Source organism: Rhinolophus hipposideros, assembly GCF_964194185.1.
Source record: "Rhinolophus hipposideros genome assembly, chromosome: 7".
Taxonomy (NCBI): Eukaryota; Metazoa; Chordata; class Mammalia; order Chiroptera; family Rhinolophidae; genus Rhinolophus; species Rhinolophus hipposideros.
The window spans coordinates 79656959-79677558 of NC_138053.1; the positions used below are offsets into that span (position 1 = coordinate 79656959).

The 20600-nt window shown below is 45.0% G+C and overlaps 1 protein-coding gene across 3 annotated transcripts in view; it reads left to right on the forward strand.

Moving 5' to 3' along the window:
• MTMR12 (myotubularin related protein 12) overlaps positions 1-20359 on the forward strand; it is a gene marked incomplete at its 5' end in the record, with an annotated part of 66990 nt that extends 46631 nt beyond the window's left edge. For 2 of the 3 annotated variants that reach the window (XM_081053162.1, XM_081053163.1), the window contains 8 exons: positions 4353-4459; positions 4898-5022; positions 6560-6638; positions 8516-8586; positions 10802-10974; positions 13132-13299; positions 14227-14388; positions 17413-20358. In XM_081053162.1, the coding sequence (XP_080909288.1) occupies positions 4353-4459; positions 4898-5022; positions 6560-6638; positions 8516-8586; positions 10802-10974; positions 13132-13299; positions 14227-14388; positions 17413-17982 (1455 nt within the window). In that variant the 3' untranslated portion in view covers positions 17983-20358. Of the gene's footprint in view, positions 1-4352; positions 4460-4897; positions 5023-6559; positions 6639-8515; positions 8587-10801; positions 10975-13131; positions 13300-14226; positions 14389-17412 lie in introns of all 3 variants that reach the window. The other variant, XM_081053164.1, reaches the window with a different exon arrangement.
• Between the last annotated feature and the right edge of the window lie 241 nt (positions 20360-20600).

The window sequence follows — 20600 nt, forward strand, 5'->3', positions numbered from 1 at the left end:
TGTCACCCTGATAGATCTAGTACTATATCTGGCACTATACCTAGTTATTACAATATTGTTGACTATATTCCGTATGCTATAACTTACATCCCCATGACTACTGTGTAACAACCAATTTGTTCTTAATCTTTTCCCCTTTCACCCATCCTAACCCCCCGGCCCCCAATTTTAAAGAAGCCCTCTAAGATTCCTTGTAATACTTGTTTGGTGTTGAACTCCTTCAGCTTTTTTCTTGTCTGGGAAGCTCCTATATGTCCTTCAATTCTAAATGATAGCTTTGCTGGGTAGAGTAATCTTGGTTGTGTGTCATTGCTTTTTATCACTTGGAATATTTCCTGCTACTCCCTTCTTACCTGCAAAGTTTCTGTTGAGAAATCAGCTGCCAGTCTTATGGAGGCTCCCTTGTAGGTAACTAACTCCTTTTCTCTTGCTGCTTTTAAGATTCTTGTCTTTAACCTTTGGCATTTTAATTATGATGTGTCTTGGTGTTGGCTTCTTTGAGTTTATCTTGTTTGGGACTCTATGCTTCCTGGGCTTGAATGTCTATTTCCTTTACCAGGTTAAGGAACTTTTCTGTCATTATTTCTTCAAATAGGTTTTCCATTCCTTGCTGTCTCTCTTCTCCTTCTGTTATTCCTATAATACAAATGTTGGTACGCTTGATAATTGATACTGTCCTAGAGGCCCCTAAAACTCTCCTCATTTTTTTGGATTCTTTTTTCTTTTTGCTGTTCTGGTGTTAGGTGTTTTCTGTTACCTGTCCTTCTACATTGCTGGTTAGATCCTCTTCATCTAATCTACTGTTGATCCCTATAATATGTTCTTCATTTCTGTTATTGTATCCTTTATTTCTGACTGGTTCTTTTTCATGGTCTCCATCTCCATTTTTATGCTTCCTGTCTCTCTGTTGAAGTTCTCCCTGAGATCATTGAGCATTCTTATAACCAGTGTTTGGAACTCTGCATCTGATAGATGGCTTATCTCCAGTTCTCTTAGGTCTTTTCCTGGAGCTTAGTTCTGTTCTTTTACTTGGGACAAGTTTCTTTGTCTCCTCATTTTGGCTGTCTCCCTGTGTTTGTTCCTATGTATTAGGTAGGGCTGCTATGTCTTCTGGTCTTAGTAGAGTGACCTTATGTACTAGGTGTGCTGTGAAGTCAAGTGGCGCAGTATTTCTGGTCACCTGAGCCCCTCGAGGTGTGTCCCTCGTGTGGGTTGTGTGTGCCCTCCTCTTGTAGCTGAGCCTTGGTTGATAACTGCACATTAATGGGAGGGTCTGACCCCTGGGCTCACTGGTTGTGAGCACCGGCCTTGACTGCAGTGGAAGAGTTGTTGTGCGGGGGCTGATCCTATGGCGCAGGATCTGCCTCAGCAGGACTCTGGCGCCTGCCCAATCTGCCCCTTGTGTGTGTCGTACTTGAAAGTGGCTGGGTGATGCTCCAGCTCATTTTGAAGCTGCCCACTGGAGGCACCAGCCCCAGGACCACTTTAGGTGGGATCCTCTGTAGGTCAAGTTCAGCCACAGCCCGTGCCCCACCAGGGGCCACCTGGCAGGAGCCACAAACAAATCTGCAGATGGCTGCCTCCCGTGCTGTGCTTGGAAGCCCCTTGAGAGGCCAACCCGCGAACCAAGCCTGGCCGCCGCTAGTGCCGGCTTCGGGCTGCCGGCCAGAGGCGCAGGCTGCTCAAGCCTGATGCTGCCTGTCTGGGTCTGCAGACGGCTACAGCTTGAGCCAAGGCAGGCGGTCTGCACAGAAAAGCCACTGGAAGCGGCCTGGGTGTGCCCGAAAGCTCGGGCCTGGGGCTGGAATCACCAGGGTGTGGCGAATGAATGTTGGAGACTCATACATGGTGGCCGCCTATATCCGCACAGGGGGAGGGCTCAGCAAAGAAACAATGGCTTCCACCAGCTCCCCTGTCCAGGAGAAAGCCACCTCTCCAGCCCCCATCCCAAGCCAGACAACTCACTTCCCCACCATACGTCCCTGCCGCCTTTCCAGCTGCTGCCCCAGCGCTGGAGCTCAAAGCGAGTGATTCAGTCGGTGGGTAAGTCCACGTGCAGTCTTTTTAAGAGGAGTGCCTGGGAGTGCAGTCGCCCTCCAGCTCACTCAGTCACAATCTCCGCTGGTTTTCACAGCCAGAAATTATGGGGACTTCTCTCCCCGGCAGTGGAACTCTGGCCCGGGGTGGGGCTGGGATCTCTTGCTCTTCTGGGAGGTAGGGGGAACCCTACAGCCAAAATATCCCTCCCGATCTTTAATGGTCACACGTGGTTGTGGGACCAGCCTGTTCCACGTCTCTAACCCCTCCTACCAGTCTGGAGGTGGCTTCTGTATGTCCTTAGTTGAAAGGCTTCAGTTCAGCTTGATTTTAGGCGATTCTCAATAGTGATTGTTCTGTAGATTAGTTGTAATTTTGATGTGGTTGTGAGAGAAGGTAAGTACAGCGTTTACCTACTGCACCATCTTGGTTGTCCCCTAGTTTTCTGTTTTACTGTTTCAAACAGGATAGTAAGGGAATTGCCCCGTGGCACCTCACTTGAGCTGCCCCAGATAGAAAAGGAGTTACAGTTGAAGGCCACCAATAGCCACCCTTTCTGCCCCAGGAGAGGAGATAAAAAAAATTGAGAACACTTAATTTCTTAGAACCTGTCACCCAGTCATGGCTAAGAGTTTCTCTCTCCTCTTTGGTCAGAGAACTGAGGGGTGGGAGGGGGTGCCTGTAGGGGGGCAGGGCTGCTGGGGTCTTCCAAATAGTGCCGACTTTGGCAGAGGGCTACGAACTGGTGGTTTCTGTACATTGCTTAGGATGACTTTGGAAAAGGGAATACGAGGACAGTAGAGGGCCCTCTGCATTATCTCAGTGTTCTAACATTTCCGCCTCATTATGAATCTTAAAGAATCAAGTACTGTTAGGCACTCAGAGGGGAGTCGGTGCTTTTTTGGCAGTCCTGAAAATAGTTGTATCCCTTTTCCTTCACTCCCTGGGTGGGCTCGCATCTCTTCCACGTTACTGGCAGTCAGCGCCTCTGACCAAAACCCCAGTCTTGCCGTCCTCTCCTGAGCTCATAACCCTCATCTTAGGTGCCTTCTGAACATAGTCACACGGATGTGAAATTGGCACTAGATATCCAAACAACGTATCCAGTACTGATCCCATCATCTTCTCCTGCCACCCCAAACTGGTTCCTCTCTGACTTTCTAAGCAGTGCACTTTGTCATCTGGATTGTGTGCTGATCTCTAGTCTCTTGGCCCAGGCTGCTGCTAGTATACCCAAGGTATGGCTTATACATTGCAGAAGAATGGCAAAATAAGGGTGTCCCCTCTGGGCATCTGAAGTCCTCTAAGTTTACCTTTGAGCCAGGGCCCAATGGCTTGGTCAGCAGAACAGGGCCGGGGCCAGTCTCGAGCCCTTAGCCAGGCCTGTATATGGGCACAGAGTCCACAGCTGTGCTCACCTCCCCCAACCAGCCTCGCCCTCTCCTCCATTCCAGGCTCTACTGGCAGATTGCTTTGCTCCAGGATCAGGTGCCCACTGGGTCCAGAAAAACATCCAAACGTTGGAACCTGTCACTTATGGTCATCACATGATTTCTTCCTTCTTTGCCCTCTCTTTGTTGTTCCTTAAAATTCTTTTCTGTGGTTTACCACATTCTACTTCATTATCTTTGTAAACGTATTTCCCTGTTAGAGTTTAAGCTCCTTGAAAGTAGATACAATATCTTAATGCTCTTTACATCCACTTACAGTCTAATTCAGTACTTTGCACGTAGACGTCTCCTATCAACATATGTTGAATAGCCAACTTTCCATTCTTTCTAGTGTGAACTTTGATGATAGGAGCTTCCCCCTTTTGGCCATCCCGTTAGAGCACATTCTTTATTGTTATACTGCTGTGGCTGTCTGTGCAATGGTGGGAACACACTTGGTCTCTCTGAGCCTCGGTGTCATGTTAATGGGGATAACGGTCATACCTGTCTCAGAGTGAAAATTAAATGAGTCAGTTCATGTCAAATCCCGACATGATAAGCCACCCTCCAGCTGTAGCCACTATCCTGATGATGATGATGATGACGATATTATCATCTGGGTTCCTAGCACTAAAGCCAAGTCAAAGGGTGTATGTTAAAACATAAGCAAGTGTGAGTGTGAATACCTAGACCTGTTTTGTTTTTTAAGACTAAATCAATCTTTTTCATTGTGGGTAACTGTTCCTTGGCTTAACAAAGTTGAATATATTCAGCAATTTTGTACTGAAGTTATAGATTTCCCTGTATGCATTTAAATGCTTAGTTTACCTGTTCCCTGTTGGGTTGTGTATATTATGTTTGGAAAACCTTTGTTCCCCTCTGCAGATATGGTGTTGGTCCTGCCACAATGGATGTGCCCTTTTGAAAATGTCAGCACTGCCCAAAGAACAGGATGATGGCATTTTACAAATCCAAAAGAACTTCTTGGATGGGTCAGTACTGTTGGACATTTTGTTGTTGTTCAGCTCAGTTCTTGGTTTCTAAGAAGCAGGGAACACTGCTTACTAGGATGTCCATCTCTGTTCTGAGAGCTTAGTGCACGAGAATGCAACTTATAGTGGTCATTTTTGATAAATTAAAAACAGAAAAGGAGTAGGCTTTGGAGTTAAATTGCTTTGGTTCAAATCATGGCTCGAATAGTTTATCAACTTCATAATCCTGGGCCAGGAAGCTCCACTCCATGCACCTCCATTTCCATTCCCGTTGCCTGGGACTGGCATCCTTGTTGTTCCCTCGTTGGTGAGAATTAAATGGGAGGACACCTCAAAGCTCTTCACACAGGTCTGGCCACATAGTACGTGCTCCGGAGAAATAAGCTCTTGCTAGTTCACGTCTGCTCTTCTAATTGCTTGTTACTTTTTGATTCCTAGAATTTACAGGATCATCCACAGGCCACCTTATGAAATTGTCAAAACTGAAGACCTATCAAGCAACTTCCTGTCGCTGCAGGACATCCAGACTGCGTACTGTAAATTTAAACAGCTGTTTCTGATAGGTGAGAAGAATGCTGAGCAAAAATTTTCAAATGGGGAAAGACATGCCACGTGGATCAGGTGAAAGTTGGTGCCTTTTCCCTGGGTTCCGTAGGGTAGTACGCAGAGGTTCATGGCATGCGGGTTGACGTCATGGAGTGGAGGTGCTGGTAGCCGAGGGGCCAGCTGCCATTGCCAAGCTGCCCCTCCATTTCTCATCTGGCTTTGGGCCCACTGGCCCTTCTCATGGCAATGAGCACAGAGCTGCCTTTCCCCTTCTCTCCTTTACTCAGCATGCTGGCTGCCTAGTGGCGAGCATCAGAGTTTCTCTGTTTAAAAGGTGTAGAACTGCGATACCTGTATTCACTGGCTTTTGCTTGTAGTGATTTATAAAGTGAATGATCTGTTTGTTTTCCTTACTGGCTGTTGAATGGATGCCCCCCTGCAAGTGGAAATAGTTTACTTTCTTTTCTGAGTCAGTGAGTGTGCGTGTGTGTGTGTGTGTGTGTGTGTGTGTGTGTGTAGCAATGTAAAAAAATTCAATTTGTCAGAAATGTACAAAGTGGAAAATGAAATATGCCCATCCCAGCCATGCCCGCTTCCTTTCCCAGGCTACCTACTGTGAACAATTTAGAACTTGAATCGTATTTAATCAAGCTCAGTTGGCTATTGATTCTCTTCATCCTTGAATGAGTTCTTATCCTCTGAGATTTGTCACATTTACAGGTAACTTTTCCTAACTTGGACCTTTAAGCCCAGCAAAGCCTAACTAATTTATTCAGCCAACATTTCTGAATTTCATTATACGTACTAACTATGCAAGGCACTGGAGATAAAAATGAACACGACAGGAAGGGAAACAGAAGTGGATACAAGTACCTCTAACTAAGACACATTGTGGTGCACGTTATGAAATAGATTTATAAAAAGTAGGGAGACCTGGCAGAGAGAGTAAGAAATTTTGCTAGTTGATACAAGTCTGTGATTTTCCACTTTCATTTGTTATTTCATCATCCAGGACTTGCAGGGGTATCTTATCTTTTCATTGATTTGAGTTTGCCACTCTGAAATGTATTAGACTTCTGTAAGATGCAGGGCTCTCTGTATCGGGTGGGTTGGGGGGATTGTGAGATGATGTGGAAGGTACATGTATTTTGTATTTAGGATTCCAACAGCAGCCTGGTCCCCCTTAGGCCTCGGTGGCATCAGGACGTATCCTGTGGGGTTTTCCACTCTTAGGAGCATCAGTCTGGACATCAACTGTTTCTGCCTAAAGCACGTTACTCTCCTTGTTGAGTTTCAGGGTGGACCGTGGCTCTGTATACATATTGCAAGACACTTTTTATTTGAGCAGTAAAAAGTTATTCTAGGAGTTTACAGTTCAAAAACCATTTCAGCTGAAGTTTTGAAAGGCCCTTTGCTAGGATGGAGACTCGTGCCTGGATTTGCACTTTAACTGTAGGCTGTTCATCGGAACAGCACCGTTGAGCGGCACAGGTGTTTTTGTGGCAGCCGTGTGAGCAAACCGTCTGACTTCTATACTCTTTTTCCCTTTTTCAGATAACAGTACTGAATTTTGGGACACAGATATAAAATGGTTTTCTCTGTTGGAAAGTAGCAGCTGGCTTGACATAATCAGGTATTTGAAGTCATTGTTTGGCTTATAAATGTTGTAGTTCGCTAATTCAAAGTAGTAAAGCAAATTGACAGATAATTAAACTGTTTTATATTAGTTAAATATTCTTAGGTCACATGTTCTATTTAGGGCTCAGCTAGATTTTACATTTGTTATTTATTACTTCTGTGCATATTTGATCAGAATTTACAGACATGCTACTTACAAGGAGATTGACTCTAGACTGTATAGTAGGCATTGAGAGAGCATGAAAATAGGGTGAGGCAACCCAGAATTCTAATTGCGGCAACAGTGCTGGCCTCCAGAGAGGAATCAGGATTGAAGGGGAGGATGTTGACTTTTACTAAATGCCTCCTTAGAAGAGTGCCGTGTCTTACATGTATATCATCTATTTGAAAAATTTTCAAATCATGATTAATGTCATTTAGTTATTTTGGGTTTTGGAATTACCGTGTTTTACCTTGTATAATGCGTACTTTTTTGCCCAAATTTGTGAGGGAAAAATAAGGATGCTCATTATACACAGGTAGTACTAATTCCGTATCTATATAAGTGTTTTTAATTATTTATACTTATGAGTTAAAAGTGTAACTCTAGTAATCAATAACGACATCCGTATGCAAAATAATACCTTGGAATATGATAATTCGCTTTGTTGAACTTATAATGAACTTGCAACATCGAAGAGTTCTTGGCCTTCTATTTATGCGTAAATACCGTAAATTTGTTGCTGATACATAAAATTTCTTGTACCATAATATGTTAAACAATAAATGCTAAAATTCCTTTATAACACAAAAAACAAGTACCTAGATATAAACAAATAAAAATATGAATTAAAAAGCTAAAACGAAAGATTTTTCTGCCCTGAAAGTTTGGGCCAAAAACCTGGGTGAGCGTTATACACGGGAGTGCATTATACATGGCAAAATATGGTAGGTTTGAGATTCCCAGAGAACAGAATGATATGCCCTTTCCTACTTCATAATTTGAATAGCTCCTGTCTGTTGCTATTAAATAGAGGAGAGAGCACAGGGAGCGGCAGAACGGAAGTGATGATCGGGGTGAGAGAATAGCTCTAGTCCTGGGATACATTTGAGGGAGGAGGAGAATTCTTCCATGTACCTAGCAAGGCACTCCCCTTCAGCTCTGCCCTGAGGACTGTGGAGAGGAGCCTCAGCCCTCCACACTTACTAACAAATACATTTTAAAGAGCCTGCTGCATGGTCCATAATTTCAATATGGTATTGCAAACAGTAATAAGTGTTATAAAAGAACCTTTCTTCTTGTAGAGCAGGCAAGATTGAACGTCCCTAACCAGATGAGAGCCGGGGCAGAGGAGGGACCACTGTAGGCAGAGAACAGCATACGCAAAGCACCTACTTATAAGTAGGGAAAAACCAAAGTTGCCAACAATGGCAAGTCTCAGAGGGAACAGTGCACCTAGAGAGAGACACAAAGGCTTTCTGGGCATATTGGATCTTTTCAGCCACACTGACCATTTGGCAGGTGACCTTGAATTAAACAATATGGACATTTGGCACAATTTCCAGATGTGGGCCTCTGTGGGTCTTACTAGGACTCCCCAGCAGACTCAGGTATGAGTTCTCACTCAGGATTTCTAGTTCAGAAATCACCTAGGAGCATTTTTACATCAATGTTGGGATTCCCTTCTGAAAATGTTAAGTTTCTAATAGGCAGATGAGTATCTTGCTGTATCTTAATCATATTAATGGTAATTTCTTTTGGAGGGTTGTAACATGCAAACGTAAATAAGATAGAAAACTGAAGATTGTGTCAGACTATCTCTAAATTTCTCATTTTGTTTGATACCAAGCTTAAGAAATAACGCCTCCTTTTCTTGTCTCTTTCCCATTTAGACGTTGCCTGAAAAAAGCAATAGAGATTATAGAATGTCTAGAAGCACAAAACATGAACGTTCTTCTTTTAGGTAATATATTTAAAGCACAATGTGTCGTTTCCATTTTCCTTCACTTGAGATTCATTTTCTGTAGGTACAGCTCTGTGACTGGAATTGTCTTGTAAAAGGAATGAACTAGAGTAGAAATCCTTCCCATTCTCTTCTTCCTGACCTGGGAATTTTTTGTATTGGATTTACATGTTCTGGTTTAAAAATAAATTCTTTTACTTGGAACTTGGCAGATCTATTCGCAGACAAAGAAGGAATTGTTGGGTATCTTTACCAAAGCTCACATTTCCTAATGTTTTGAATTTTTGTTTTATATTAATTCAGCTTGGTTGAAGTTAAAATGTTTGGATAATCCCTTTTATAGAAAGAGACCCACGGATGGTGTAATTGTTACTTTTTTATGTTTGTGTTCAACAACCTCATGCAGTTGCCATAGAAACTCTGTGGTCCGTGATTTCCTTTTCCTCCGTGGGCTTAACCTGCTGTATGTGAGGACAGTACATAAACGTTGAGAATGCGTAAAAGCAAGTGTGAACCACCGCACAACAAAGATCATTGCTGGCGTTGCTTAGATCTGACCTAAAATATTATGTCTGCTGTTTAGAATATTTTAGGTTTTTTTATAGCCCAATGCTTCAAATTAATTAGATTGTCTCATGCTTTTCTACCCTCAAGCTTTTATCTCTGACGTGTTCCATGACAGCCAGGATTTTGCTTTTATGGGCAGACTGGAAAATGTCTGCCTGTGGCTTTTGTACCATGTGATGCTGGCTCACTGGCTTAGATTTTGTATTTATTGAGCACCTACCATGTGCAGAGCTCTGTACTTCTGCCTTGTAGAAGTTTGCAACCTAATAAGAGAGTTGGCCTGAGCAGGTTATTAAAAAAGACCTCACCAACAATGACAGAACAGAGTACTGAGTTACTGGGTGAAGGAAGGGGTCTGAGAGGTGGATTCCCCAGGGCCAGACTACACTGATCAGGGTTGCACAAAATGAAATCCGAATCTTTGGCTGATGTCGCTGAGATGTTTGCTCCTAGATGGACTACTCAGTTGTCTCTCATTTGAAATCTCATTTTCTAGCCCCTCTTCCTGTTACCTATGGATGTACTAACACCCTTCAGATGCAAGAAGGAAGAGCCCCTTAAAAAAATGAAACATGTTTTGAAAACTGATAGCACTAGAAAGACAAAATGAAACTGTTTTTTTAAAACCTATGTGTTCCCATAGTATAGGCTTGTTTCCTGGAGGAGAAAAAGAAGCACAAGCTTAGGCCTGGCCCTGTAGTGCTTCATGGTTATGGATCGGAATGAGAGTCTGAGCAGTGTAAACACCTCCCTACTTAGAATCCAGGCTTAGTTTCTCATCCCCAGTAAAACCAGCGCCATCATCCTTATGCATGTTTTAAAATAGCAACTTGGGTTGCACTTCTTTTTGTAAAGAGGAAACTCCGGGTATGTTAGACCCTGACTGAAAACTTGAAGACAAATGCATGATGTAGATGCATGTTCTTGTTTGCTGTAAGTCATAAATATTAAACAGGTATTTAATGGAATTGTCATCGTATGGGTTTTGTACAATGTCCTCCAGGGGTGGGCACATGGAAGTCGGCCAAGGAGTGCTTCTCCTCTAGGCCAGACAAGGAGAAGCAGGTCCCTCTCCTCCCCAGACAGAAACAGAAAGAGCCGTGGAGCTGGGAATAAGAACATTTTGGTGCAGTCCAGAAATATTCGACTTTCTCCAAAGCAGAGGTAGTGGAGGAATTGGGAGTGGGGGAAAAGAGCTCTGAGGTGAGTCTGATAAGCAGCTGAGCCTTGGAACAGTGATTGCAGAGATGGAGATTTTGACACACCAGCCTGAAGGGTTTTGAGCTTGGTCTGCGGAGCCCCCCAGGTCACCACCTTGCATGTGACCCAACCTCATCGTGTGGCCCATCTGGACACCCACATGCTGACGGTGGCCTTGCAGGGCTTCTTTTATCCATTCAGTAAGCAAGTCCATATTTGGTTCCAGTGTATGCTGGGGCCCACATTAGGCAGGCTAGAAGCAGTCTGTCTCTCAGGCCGAAAACACCTTTTTCTTTTTGGCACTTGCCTTAAGGGAATTGGAGTGTGACTGTCCATAGCAGACTGTGGTATTGGGAACCCTCCTATTAACTGCAAGTACGAGTGCTCTTGGTAGCCCTTTAATACTTCGTATCCTGCTTCCTCTTCCACTGCTGCCGGCCCCTCCTAGAGGAGAACGCTTCCGACCTCTGCTGCCTCCTTTCCTCTCTGGTGCAAGTGATGATGGACCCGCACTGCAGAACCAGGGCTGGTTTCCAGAGCCTCGTCCAAAAGGAGTGGATCATGGGTGGTCACTGCTTTCTGGATCGCTGTAACCATCTGCGTCAGAGTGACAAGGAGGAGGTGAGTGTCCTCACCACGGACCTTTTCAATCGTGGGGAGAAGTGCTCAGTCTCTGACTTCCCATCTTGGGGCGCAGGGTTACGGTTTGCAAAGTGTACACTGCCCAAGCTCAGTTCCATGCCTTTGAATGCTTTAAAGGTTATTGAAACCCTTCCCAGAGGGAAGGTACTAACAAGTGGGTTCAGTCTTCTAAAGTGTGTACAGCAAGGGTGTGTGTGTGTGTGTATAAATATATATGTATATTTATATGTATATGTATGTATATGGGGTTTTTTTCATGGTGGGAATAAAACGATTTGTAAAACTTAAACATGAACTCAGAGAGACCCCTTCAATTTCAGCTAAGTTAATCTTTGGGGGAAAAAACATTCAGGGTACAGGCTTCCTATAGAAAATACATAATCACACAAAGTAATTTTTCCTTGCACATAAACCTTTCTAAAATAAAGCATAGGGTGACGTTGGCGCCACCTGTCAACTAGGCCTTAGCGCCGGTGCGCGCGCGCAGTGCACACAGCCTCTCCGGCCTTAGCGGGGGTGCGCGCACGCAGTGCACACACGCAGTGCACACAGCCTCTCCGGCCTCTGCCTGCGTGGATTCACTCCAGGCCTGGGCCTCCGAATACAAGCACAGGAGCCTTAGCATTATAGTTCAGTTAGTGAAAATGAGCCCCCTAAACTATGGTGTACTACTTGTGTCGGCTGCAGCTGTACAAATCCCTTTGGCTGTATTATTAATGATTGTGGGAGGAAAAATGAAAACGGGAACTTTAATTAAATCGCACGCAGAGCTGCCGTATGCTAGTAGCCTAGCTCTTGGTTTTTCTTACTGCACATAATAAGCATGTCTGTCTGTGGTGCTGAACAACTTGACACAGCATGCTGTGGGACTAGAGAGCCCTGGCTCTTGCCCTGCCGGCCTCGGCCTGTGTCTGGGATATCCAGGCTTCTCTTGCTAGACCTGGAGGTTTCTTTCAGGCCTGGTCTTTACTCATCTCTGTTCCATTGAGCTAAATGGAAATCACCATCTGTCAGTCTCAGAATGGACTTTTCCTTTTTGAGAAACTAATTTGAAAGGTTGATGGGACTCCAATAATATGATGGAAGAGCGAGCTGATACTGTGTGGGGAAGAGTATATTTTTTATAACTTGAGACAGTGAGGACTGAAAGGCACCATGTCTAATGGAGTAAGCCCAAGAGCATTTTTGATCTGCTGTTCACCCAGCCCTTGGAGAAGTTTTCCCTACTCCCTGAGCCCATTTCCCTGACTGCACAATGAGGTTCAGATATTTTTTAATGGTGTTTGAGCATAAAATGAGATGTGAAATAAAATTGTAATATAAATGTTTCTTGGCATCTCAACGTCGACATGTTGAAGTTTTGAAGGAAAACTGAGCCGTCTGATTTCTGATGTAATTGACGCGGCACTGGACTTTGATTCAGAAGCTGGATTCCCAACTCCTGTCTCTCTTGGGAGCTGTGTGTGACACCTTGGCTAGTCTCTGTAAGGGAGAGACGGTAACATGCTTGTCCTCCCTCTGACAGGGTCACTGGGTGTCTCAGAAGGCTAACCATTTTATGAATGACAAAGCACCCCAGAAAACTCTCTCTACTGAAAAACGGCTAGCCTCTGGGTAGCTAATAAAGGAGGCCATCAGTTAAAAACTACATATTTGTGAAAAAATATTAGAAATTCTTTTTATTGCATCTGTCTTCTGTCCTTTCTCTTCTGGGCTCTCATTGTGGGGGTGGAGAAGGAAGTATTAACAAAATTCAAAGTAATTGAGTACGTTTTTTGGTAGTAAAATTGACTAAGGAATTATTTTTTGGGGAAATAACATTTCACTTAATTGGGGTTCAGAGTTCGTGTTCCCTGTCATCAAAATCAACTGCAGATGCTCATCTGTTAATGTTGATTGATAATGAGATTTTACATATTTCATCTTGGAAATGTCACATGTGCTGTGAAATATCAACATTAATCCATGAGCATATGATTTCTACTGAGCATGTTTATCGCTTGGAATGGAGTCTGCGGTGTCGTCCTGAGACTGTCTGCTCAACAGTGGTTATCTCACAGCTGTTGAGATGGCGGCCCCTGAACTCGGGACAGCTGGTGTTGGACGCTCAGTAATGTGTGTCTTGTTTTCACGTAGGTGCCTGTGTTCCTGCTTTTCTTAGATTGTGTCTGGCAGCTGGTACACCAGTATCCCCCAGCATTTGAATTCACGGAGACTTACCTGACTGTTCTGTCGGATAGCCTGTACATCCCTATTTTTAGCACCTTCTTCTTCAATTCGCCTCATCAGAAAGATACTAACATGGTAAGAGTCCTCTGCGGAACGTGTGTATAGAAGAAGCTGTGTCTCACAAGTAGGGGGCAGTAAGATCGAGGATAAAAAATGATACTGATTCAACACTGACAGTGTACCAGGCCCTGCTCTGAGTGCTTTTCGGGTGTTGATATTTAATCCTCACAGCCCCTTGTGGGCTGTATTAGTATCATCTATGGGAAACTGAGGCACAGAGATAAGTAACTTGCCCACGGCTGCACAGTAAATGTCGAAGCTGGGAGCCAGTGTTGGAGCTGGGAAATGAAGCAAAATTAAGTTGTCCTTTGTAAAGATGGTCAGACCAGATGCATTCTCTTTTATTTGCCAGTGTGTGGTAACTGAAGAGAGTGGAGGCGAGGCGGAGCTGGGAAGCTAGGCTTGTACTTTCCATGTGAACCCCCGTTAGTCTCTCTTGCGGCTGTGGTGCTGCCAGGGTTTTAACTCTAACCAGCCTCGCACTCGGATTGGCCTAGCACGGGCCTCAGGGTTGTTTGAGCTGGTCCTCCAGGGGGGATGTTGCCAAACCCCAGAGAACCTGGTTCTAGGCACACAGCCCTGGTTTCAGACCCCAGCCCTGCCGCTCGCCAGCTTGGTGACTTCAGGCCGTTCACTTCAGTTCTCTGAGCCTCAGTTTCCTCAAGTGTCAAATTGCAAAAATCATAGTGACTTCACAGGTTGCTCTGGAAGTGCCCAGGACAGTGGCCGGCATATGACCTGCTGGAACAGAGCACGTCCCTCTCCTTTCCCTCCTCCCCCACCCAAAGCCTTTATTGAACAACCACGGCCAGCTGCAGTCTTTAAAAATGAAGTGCGTCTCAGAGCAGTTCAGGAGCGCCGTTCTGGTGCCTGTCTCAGAATCGTGGGTTACTTTCCACAGCCCTCCCTGGAAGCCATCCTCACCTGTGCTTGTTTTGGCAGGGGAGGGAAAGCCCAGATGCACAAAGCAAACCTTTGAATCTGCTCACCGTGTGGGATTGGTCTGTGCAGTTTGAACCCAAAGCCCAGACGCTGCTCAAAAACCCTCTTTATGTGGAAAAGCCAAAACTGGACAAAGGCCAGCGGAAAGGAATGCGTTGCAAAGTAAGACATCCATGTGCCTAACCCCCTCATCTGCCCAGAGACCCCCATGTATGTAAACGTTACACACAGATTCTGGGACCAGCCTGCAGTCGGGGTTTGTGGCTGGCACATGGTCAGGCCCACGAGAAACCTCTGCTTTCAGCAAATCAGCCTTTGCCCAGAGGAGACAGAGCCATTTGCTGAGTGTCACTGCGGACGCTGCTGCCAGAGTGGTCATGTTGTATGGGTCACGTGTCTCACCCGGGCCTGAGAGTGTGGCTGCTCGAGTGAAAGGAATGTTGATTATGTGGGCTTTACTCCTGGTCTGTACCAGTGCGTGTCTTTAATAGCAAGACCTTTCTCCATCATAAGAATATTTTTTTTTTCATAAGAATATTTATAACGCAACTTTTTCTGTCAAGGCCATGCCATCTGGCCTAACCCAACTCCCCCCAACCCTCCGCCGCTGTTATAAAGCAGAAGCAACTGCAGACAACACAGGAGCAAGTGTGCGTGGCTGTGTCCTAATATTTATGAAAATGGGCACCGGCCAGGTTTGGCCCGTGGGCTGTAGTTTGCTGACTATGCTGTAAACCACAAATGTCGAATGATTTGGGTTTCCCCTCAGACATTTGTTCCTGACTTGACTACTTAGTAAAAACCCCAAGTTCCCTAGATGATACATGATTTACATGGTATTTCCTGGCTCCATCTGCTTGCTCGGAATTTCTCCCCCACAAACCCCACAAAGGAGAGAGCAGGGGGATAAATCCCATGTCAGTGCCTGTCACTGCCTTCTCCATATGGCCGTACTTCTGACCCTGCCTGCCCCTGAGGGGTTCCAGGGCACCTGACTTGTTCTGGAATAGGCTTGGAGACCCAGGTGAGCAAAAGCCAGTACTCGCAGATGGCAGCTGCTGAACAACTTAGAACTGCTGCTTTGCCTTTTTGAGGTTCCTCAGGCCCAGGGTGGATGTTTCCCACCCCGGTTCAACCTCTTTCCTGCCAGCTGGACCAGAACCCTTTGGGCTCCAGAAGAGCTTGGCCAGAGGTTGGTTTTCCTTCAGTGTGCTGTGCCCCCTGGTGGCCGCCTGCACACTTCTTGCGACAGCTAAGTTAGGATCACAGAACTGCCCCAGGCTTGCGGAGCAAGGGACCTCAGGGACAGTGAGGCCTAACCCCGTTTGCACGGGAGGAAAGTCAGTCTCCGCCTCATAAGGCTGGATTGCTTTGCTTTGCCCACATCTAGTTTTTCTATGTATCCCTTCTCCTTATACGTAGGAGCAGATGGCCTACGCTCCAGGAGCTGACCGGTGGGAGAGGTCTGAGCCAAAGAGTTAGAGAATCTTAGATTGAACTAGATAAGCTGAGTTGGGGCTGAGGCAGCAAGGAACCTGGATTAGAGACCAGATTAGAGACCTTCGGGTTACAGACCAGATGTCAGGCTGGAGGGCCCTCGATGAATGGAAGGACAGCCTTGGAGAAGTTCTGTAGAGACTGAAGAGGTCGTGGCTGACCAGCCTGAGTGCTGCTCTGTCAGTTACCACTGGAGGCCAGGGTGTCTGCTTAGGAGTGTGGTCTCACCGCAGCCTCAGGCCTGGACTAGGCTCCTGGCATGTGGCACTGTCCCCACCCGGCCCATCTTGAACACTCCGTTTACTTAGGGAGTGGAGAGAAGGGGCTTCCCAGGCACGTAGGTCTGTTAGAAGCCCACACTCTGGAGTCAGACTGTCTGTGTGTGAAACCACCTTTGGCATTTGGTAGCTGGGGCCTTGGTAGATTACTTAACCGGTATGCCTTAGTTCCCTCATTTGTAAGATGGGGCAATAATAGTGGCTTTGAGAATTAGATAAGTCGATACATATAACCCACTGAGCACAGCACTCAGTGGCTGGTAGTTTCCACCTGCATTCCTTACCCCCCCACCCCTGACTCACCTGCTCACCAGGGAGAAGAGAGGCCGGCCACTGACTCTTGGTCTTAGGCTCTGCTATCCCTGGATAGAAAGTCAGAAATCCTAGTCATCTCTGAGTTGTGTTGTGCAGGGTTTTGCTTTCTTTATATTTTTTATTGTTCCATATTCTATAATAAGGAAATACTTCTTTATAGAACCACTGGCAGAAATGTGTTAGAGAGGTATAAGTCTAGCCTGAAAAGAAAACTTTCATCTAGTCTTATTTCAGACGGATACCTCAGGAGCAAAAGAGCTGGGGAGAAACACTTTCCCACATTTTTTACCTTCTCCTTTGGCTACTGGAGATCCCTCGTAATCTTCTGATCACTTTGCCCCTCTTCGCAAGCCTTTCACAGTGCACCCCAAAATAAAACACCTTGCTTTGACAGCAAATAGAATTACTGAGGAGGAAAGAAATGTAAAAGCTGTCACGTTTTCTCCTCCGTGCAGCTTGTCAAACAAGAATATCTGGCCAATTTAGGCAGTTCCTTGAATTCCCTTTGCTCCCACCTGACTCTGTCCAAGAGAATCTTTATGACTTAGGCTTCAGCTCCTACTGGACGGCTGAGAACCTGCAAAGTTATTCCATTAAAGGGGTAGGGTCTTCAGGTTGTCAGCACTGCTCCTCGCAGGCGTTCAGAATATTGTACAAGCTTTCTCCCTCAAGTTCTCAAAGAAGAAACATTTTGTTTTCTTCCTGAAATGAATAGACATCCCCTCCAAACTCTTCTAAGTCATCAGTCTATCTTAAGTTGGACTTGTTCTTCAAAAGTACTCACTGCCCTTTGGTGCTCCTGTGACAGGACCAGGGGGTTGGAAGCTTTCCTCTGCGTCACCACTGGCTTTCAGCCCAGCTCTGGATACACCTGGTTTCACCCGTTTGTTTATAAACACAGTACACCTACCATTTGCATCATGGAATAAACAATAAGCCCCCTTTCTCTCTGTATGTTGTAGCATTTTAATGAATTTGCATTTGATTCTGATGTCTCACGACTTGTGATGCAGGATTCTGTCCCTTTTTTGATGGGAACAGCTGTACCTGTGCTGTCAGGCTAACCAGAGATTTTTATTTGTGTTTTTTCTCAAAGCATCAACGACACCTTTCTTTGCCACTCACCCAATCTAAGTCATCTCCCAAAAGAGGATTTTTCAGAGAAGAAACAGATCACTTAATTAAAAATCTTCTGGGCAAGAGAATTAGCAAACTAATTAATTCTTCTGATGAGCTGCAAGACAACTTCCGAGAGTTCTATGAAGGCTGGCACAGCAAACCCACTGACTACCACGGCCTGTTGTTGCCTCACGTTGAGGGGCCAGAAATCAAAGTCTGGGCCCAGCGTTACTTGCGTTGGATTCCAGAAGCCCAAATCCTGGGTGGTGGCACCGTGGCCACCATGAGCAAACTCTTGGAAATGATGGAGGAAGTACAGAGCTTACAAGAGAAAATTGAGGAGAGACACCACCACCAGGAGGCCCTCCAGGCAGAGGCTCCCTCCCTGCTGAGGAACTCTGCCCGCCTGTCCTCTTTGTTTCCTTTTGCTTTGCTGCAGCGACATTCCTCCAAGCCAGTCTTGCCCATCAGTGGTTGGAAAGCGTTGGGAGATGAAGAGGATCTGGCCAAACGAGAAGATGAGTTTGTGGATCTGGGAGATGTGTGACTTTTCCGGTGATTGTGAACAAGGAAGTTTGCAGATTGGGACAGGAGGCAAACACACTGACCTCTGGACTGATGTGTCACGCTGAAGCTTTCCGCTGGGAGGGAGGGCCATTAACCAGTGCTCTGTAGGAGGAAACCTGGGCCTTCAGGAAAAGAGCTGGTTCTCATTTATTTTTCCCCAAGGCCCTAAAAGACTACGCAATTAAAACCATATCTCTAGTATTATTAATTGAAAGGAATTACTACTTGACCCATCATGGAATTGCCACTGTTATCTGATGCATGAGTATTATACAGAACCTGCAGTAGCTGGTTTACTACCGCAAAGGGCTTTGGTAAGATACGCTCGGACTCGATCCTTTCTTCAGGTCCTTTCTATGCCAAGATCATCGATCCAGTCATTGGGAATAGTCGGTGTCTCCCTAACCCATCTCAGTTCGAGCAAGTTCAGCTTTATGTGATGTGTGTGTGGCAAATTGAAAGGTTCAGATAGAGGTAGTAAGATGTATGGCATTCATTTAAACACACCACGGCATTTTTCCTGTCTGCATCCTCTTGCCAGTAGAAAACCTGGAGAAATTCCACCCGTGTCACCCCTCCTGACGTTTCAGACCATCCTCCCTGCTGCACAGACGGTGTCACTTTGTGGGGGTGCCGGGCTAGCCAGCCATGCCGCCCTTTCTCGTGTGCTGATACGTCCAGGTCCCCGCCTGCTCCGTACCAGTCACCAGCGTCTCCCCACGCCATCCGTCTCGTGCACACAGTCCCAGGATCCTGCTGCTAAACCTGTTGGTTAAACTGGGGGGCTATCTTTGGTCTGCCCAGAGGAGCTTCCGTTCTTCTGCAGGCTCTCCGTGTCTCCAAGGAATTGCTTTGCCTTTTTCTAGTAGCGAGCCAAGGCCTAGAAGTGCCTGTGACCCTGGCCCCTGCTGCGGCCCCTGCTGGAAACCCTCAGAGGGTTTCTCCGCTTTCTCTGTCACCTGACACACTGTTGAGCATCACTTTTGAATGTGGCTTTCATAGGGAATCAGTGAGGCATAAATATCAGAATTGGTGGTTATCATGGAGTACCTCAGAGATTTAAAAAGCCATAAAAGAAGAAACTTGACTATGCCTGCTAACCTTGGTCTGCTGTCTAAATGATCTATATTTTTAAATGCAGGAAAAGTATACTTCTTAAGGACCAGTTTTTTCATTCTCAGTGGAACCCTGTTAAATCCCACAAAGGAAAGGGGGAGAAAAAGTCTAACGTTAGAATGTTTCAAATCAAATGTTGCCTTTTATATACATTTGTTCTCCACTATAGAGCCCAATTTGACAATGACATGTTTAGGAAAACTTTCAGTTGCTCAAGGGCGATAGGAAACTTTGAAACTGTTGACAAAGTTTTCTCAGTTTGCACTGAATCTCCTACATACGAGAAATTGCTTTGCACGGGCAATTGCTTTGCGGTTCTCTCATTCCATGTGGACACGAGCCAGCTCGGTCTCTCTGAGGGGAGGGCAGCGTTCATGCTTTGGGGGCCAGACACGTGTCCAGCCTCGGTTGCCTTAAGAGTCTCACTAGCGAGGTCAGTGTTAGGCTTGCAATAGGGATTTTTAAAAAATACACTAGTTCACTAGCTACCTTCACATACGTTCTGTGGGTTTTCTTCAACTAGCACTAACCTCCACTTACTTATCTGCCCATTGCCTCCCAAGTACACTATGGAGCTGACTATTTTTGTTACCATATTATATCATGAATATTTATACAGTAGCCTTTTCAGTCTTAGGATCTTAGTAATGTTCATTCCAGAAATGCCCGGTGTGATGCTTTACACTCCACAAAGTATGGTTTAAAGGCACAAGGTCTAAAGGTCATGGCCCTTGTCATAGCAGTTGAATGTGCATTGAAATATTTTTCTATAGTTAAAAAAAAAAAATCACCGTAGAAAAATAAGCTGTTATAACATGGAAGGTCATGACAATTTATGTATTTATATTTGAAATCAGATTTCTATAAACTTGTATTTGTGTACAGAATTCTCTGTGGGTTTATATATTGTGACTTTTTTATTCAAGATTGAAATGTGGATTATGCTTAACGGTAAAAGCTGAAATGAGACCATTTACTTTAAAATGCTGCACTGTGCAAGTTTGGAAATGTACATTAATTTACTGTATATAATATCGAGTTTGTTTATACCTCCAGGTTTTTACACTGAAGATAAATTAGCTTTAATTACGTTCAAAACTTTTTTTTTTAAAAGGGAATAAGCTGTTGGGCTAAATCTGTATAAGTGTGCTTTTTATTTTCTGGATGTACAATGAAAGTTTATACTTGTATCTCACTGCATCATATCTGATTGCAGAAATTAAAGCACAATTTACAAGCAGTACTGTATTCAGTGTGGTTGATAAAACCTGGAATAATTACTTTTACTCATTATGTGTGTGTGTGTGTGTGTGTATGGTTAGCTGGTTGGTTGGATGGTTTGTTGGTTGATTGGTTCATTGGTTGGTTGATGGTGGGAAACCAATAACCAAATAAATATTTAAAATTTCAGGTGGTAATAAAATACTATGAAGAAAAGTAAAATAGGGTAGGAGGCCTATTGGAGTGACTAAAGAAAAGCAG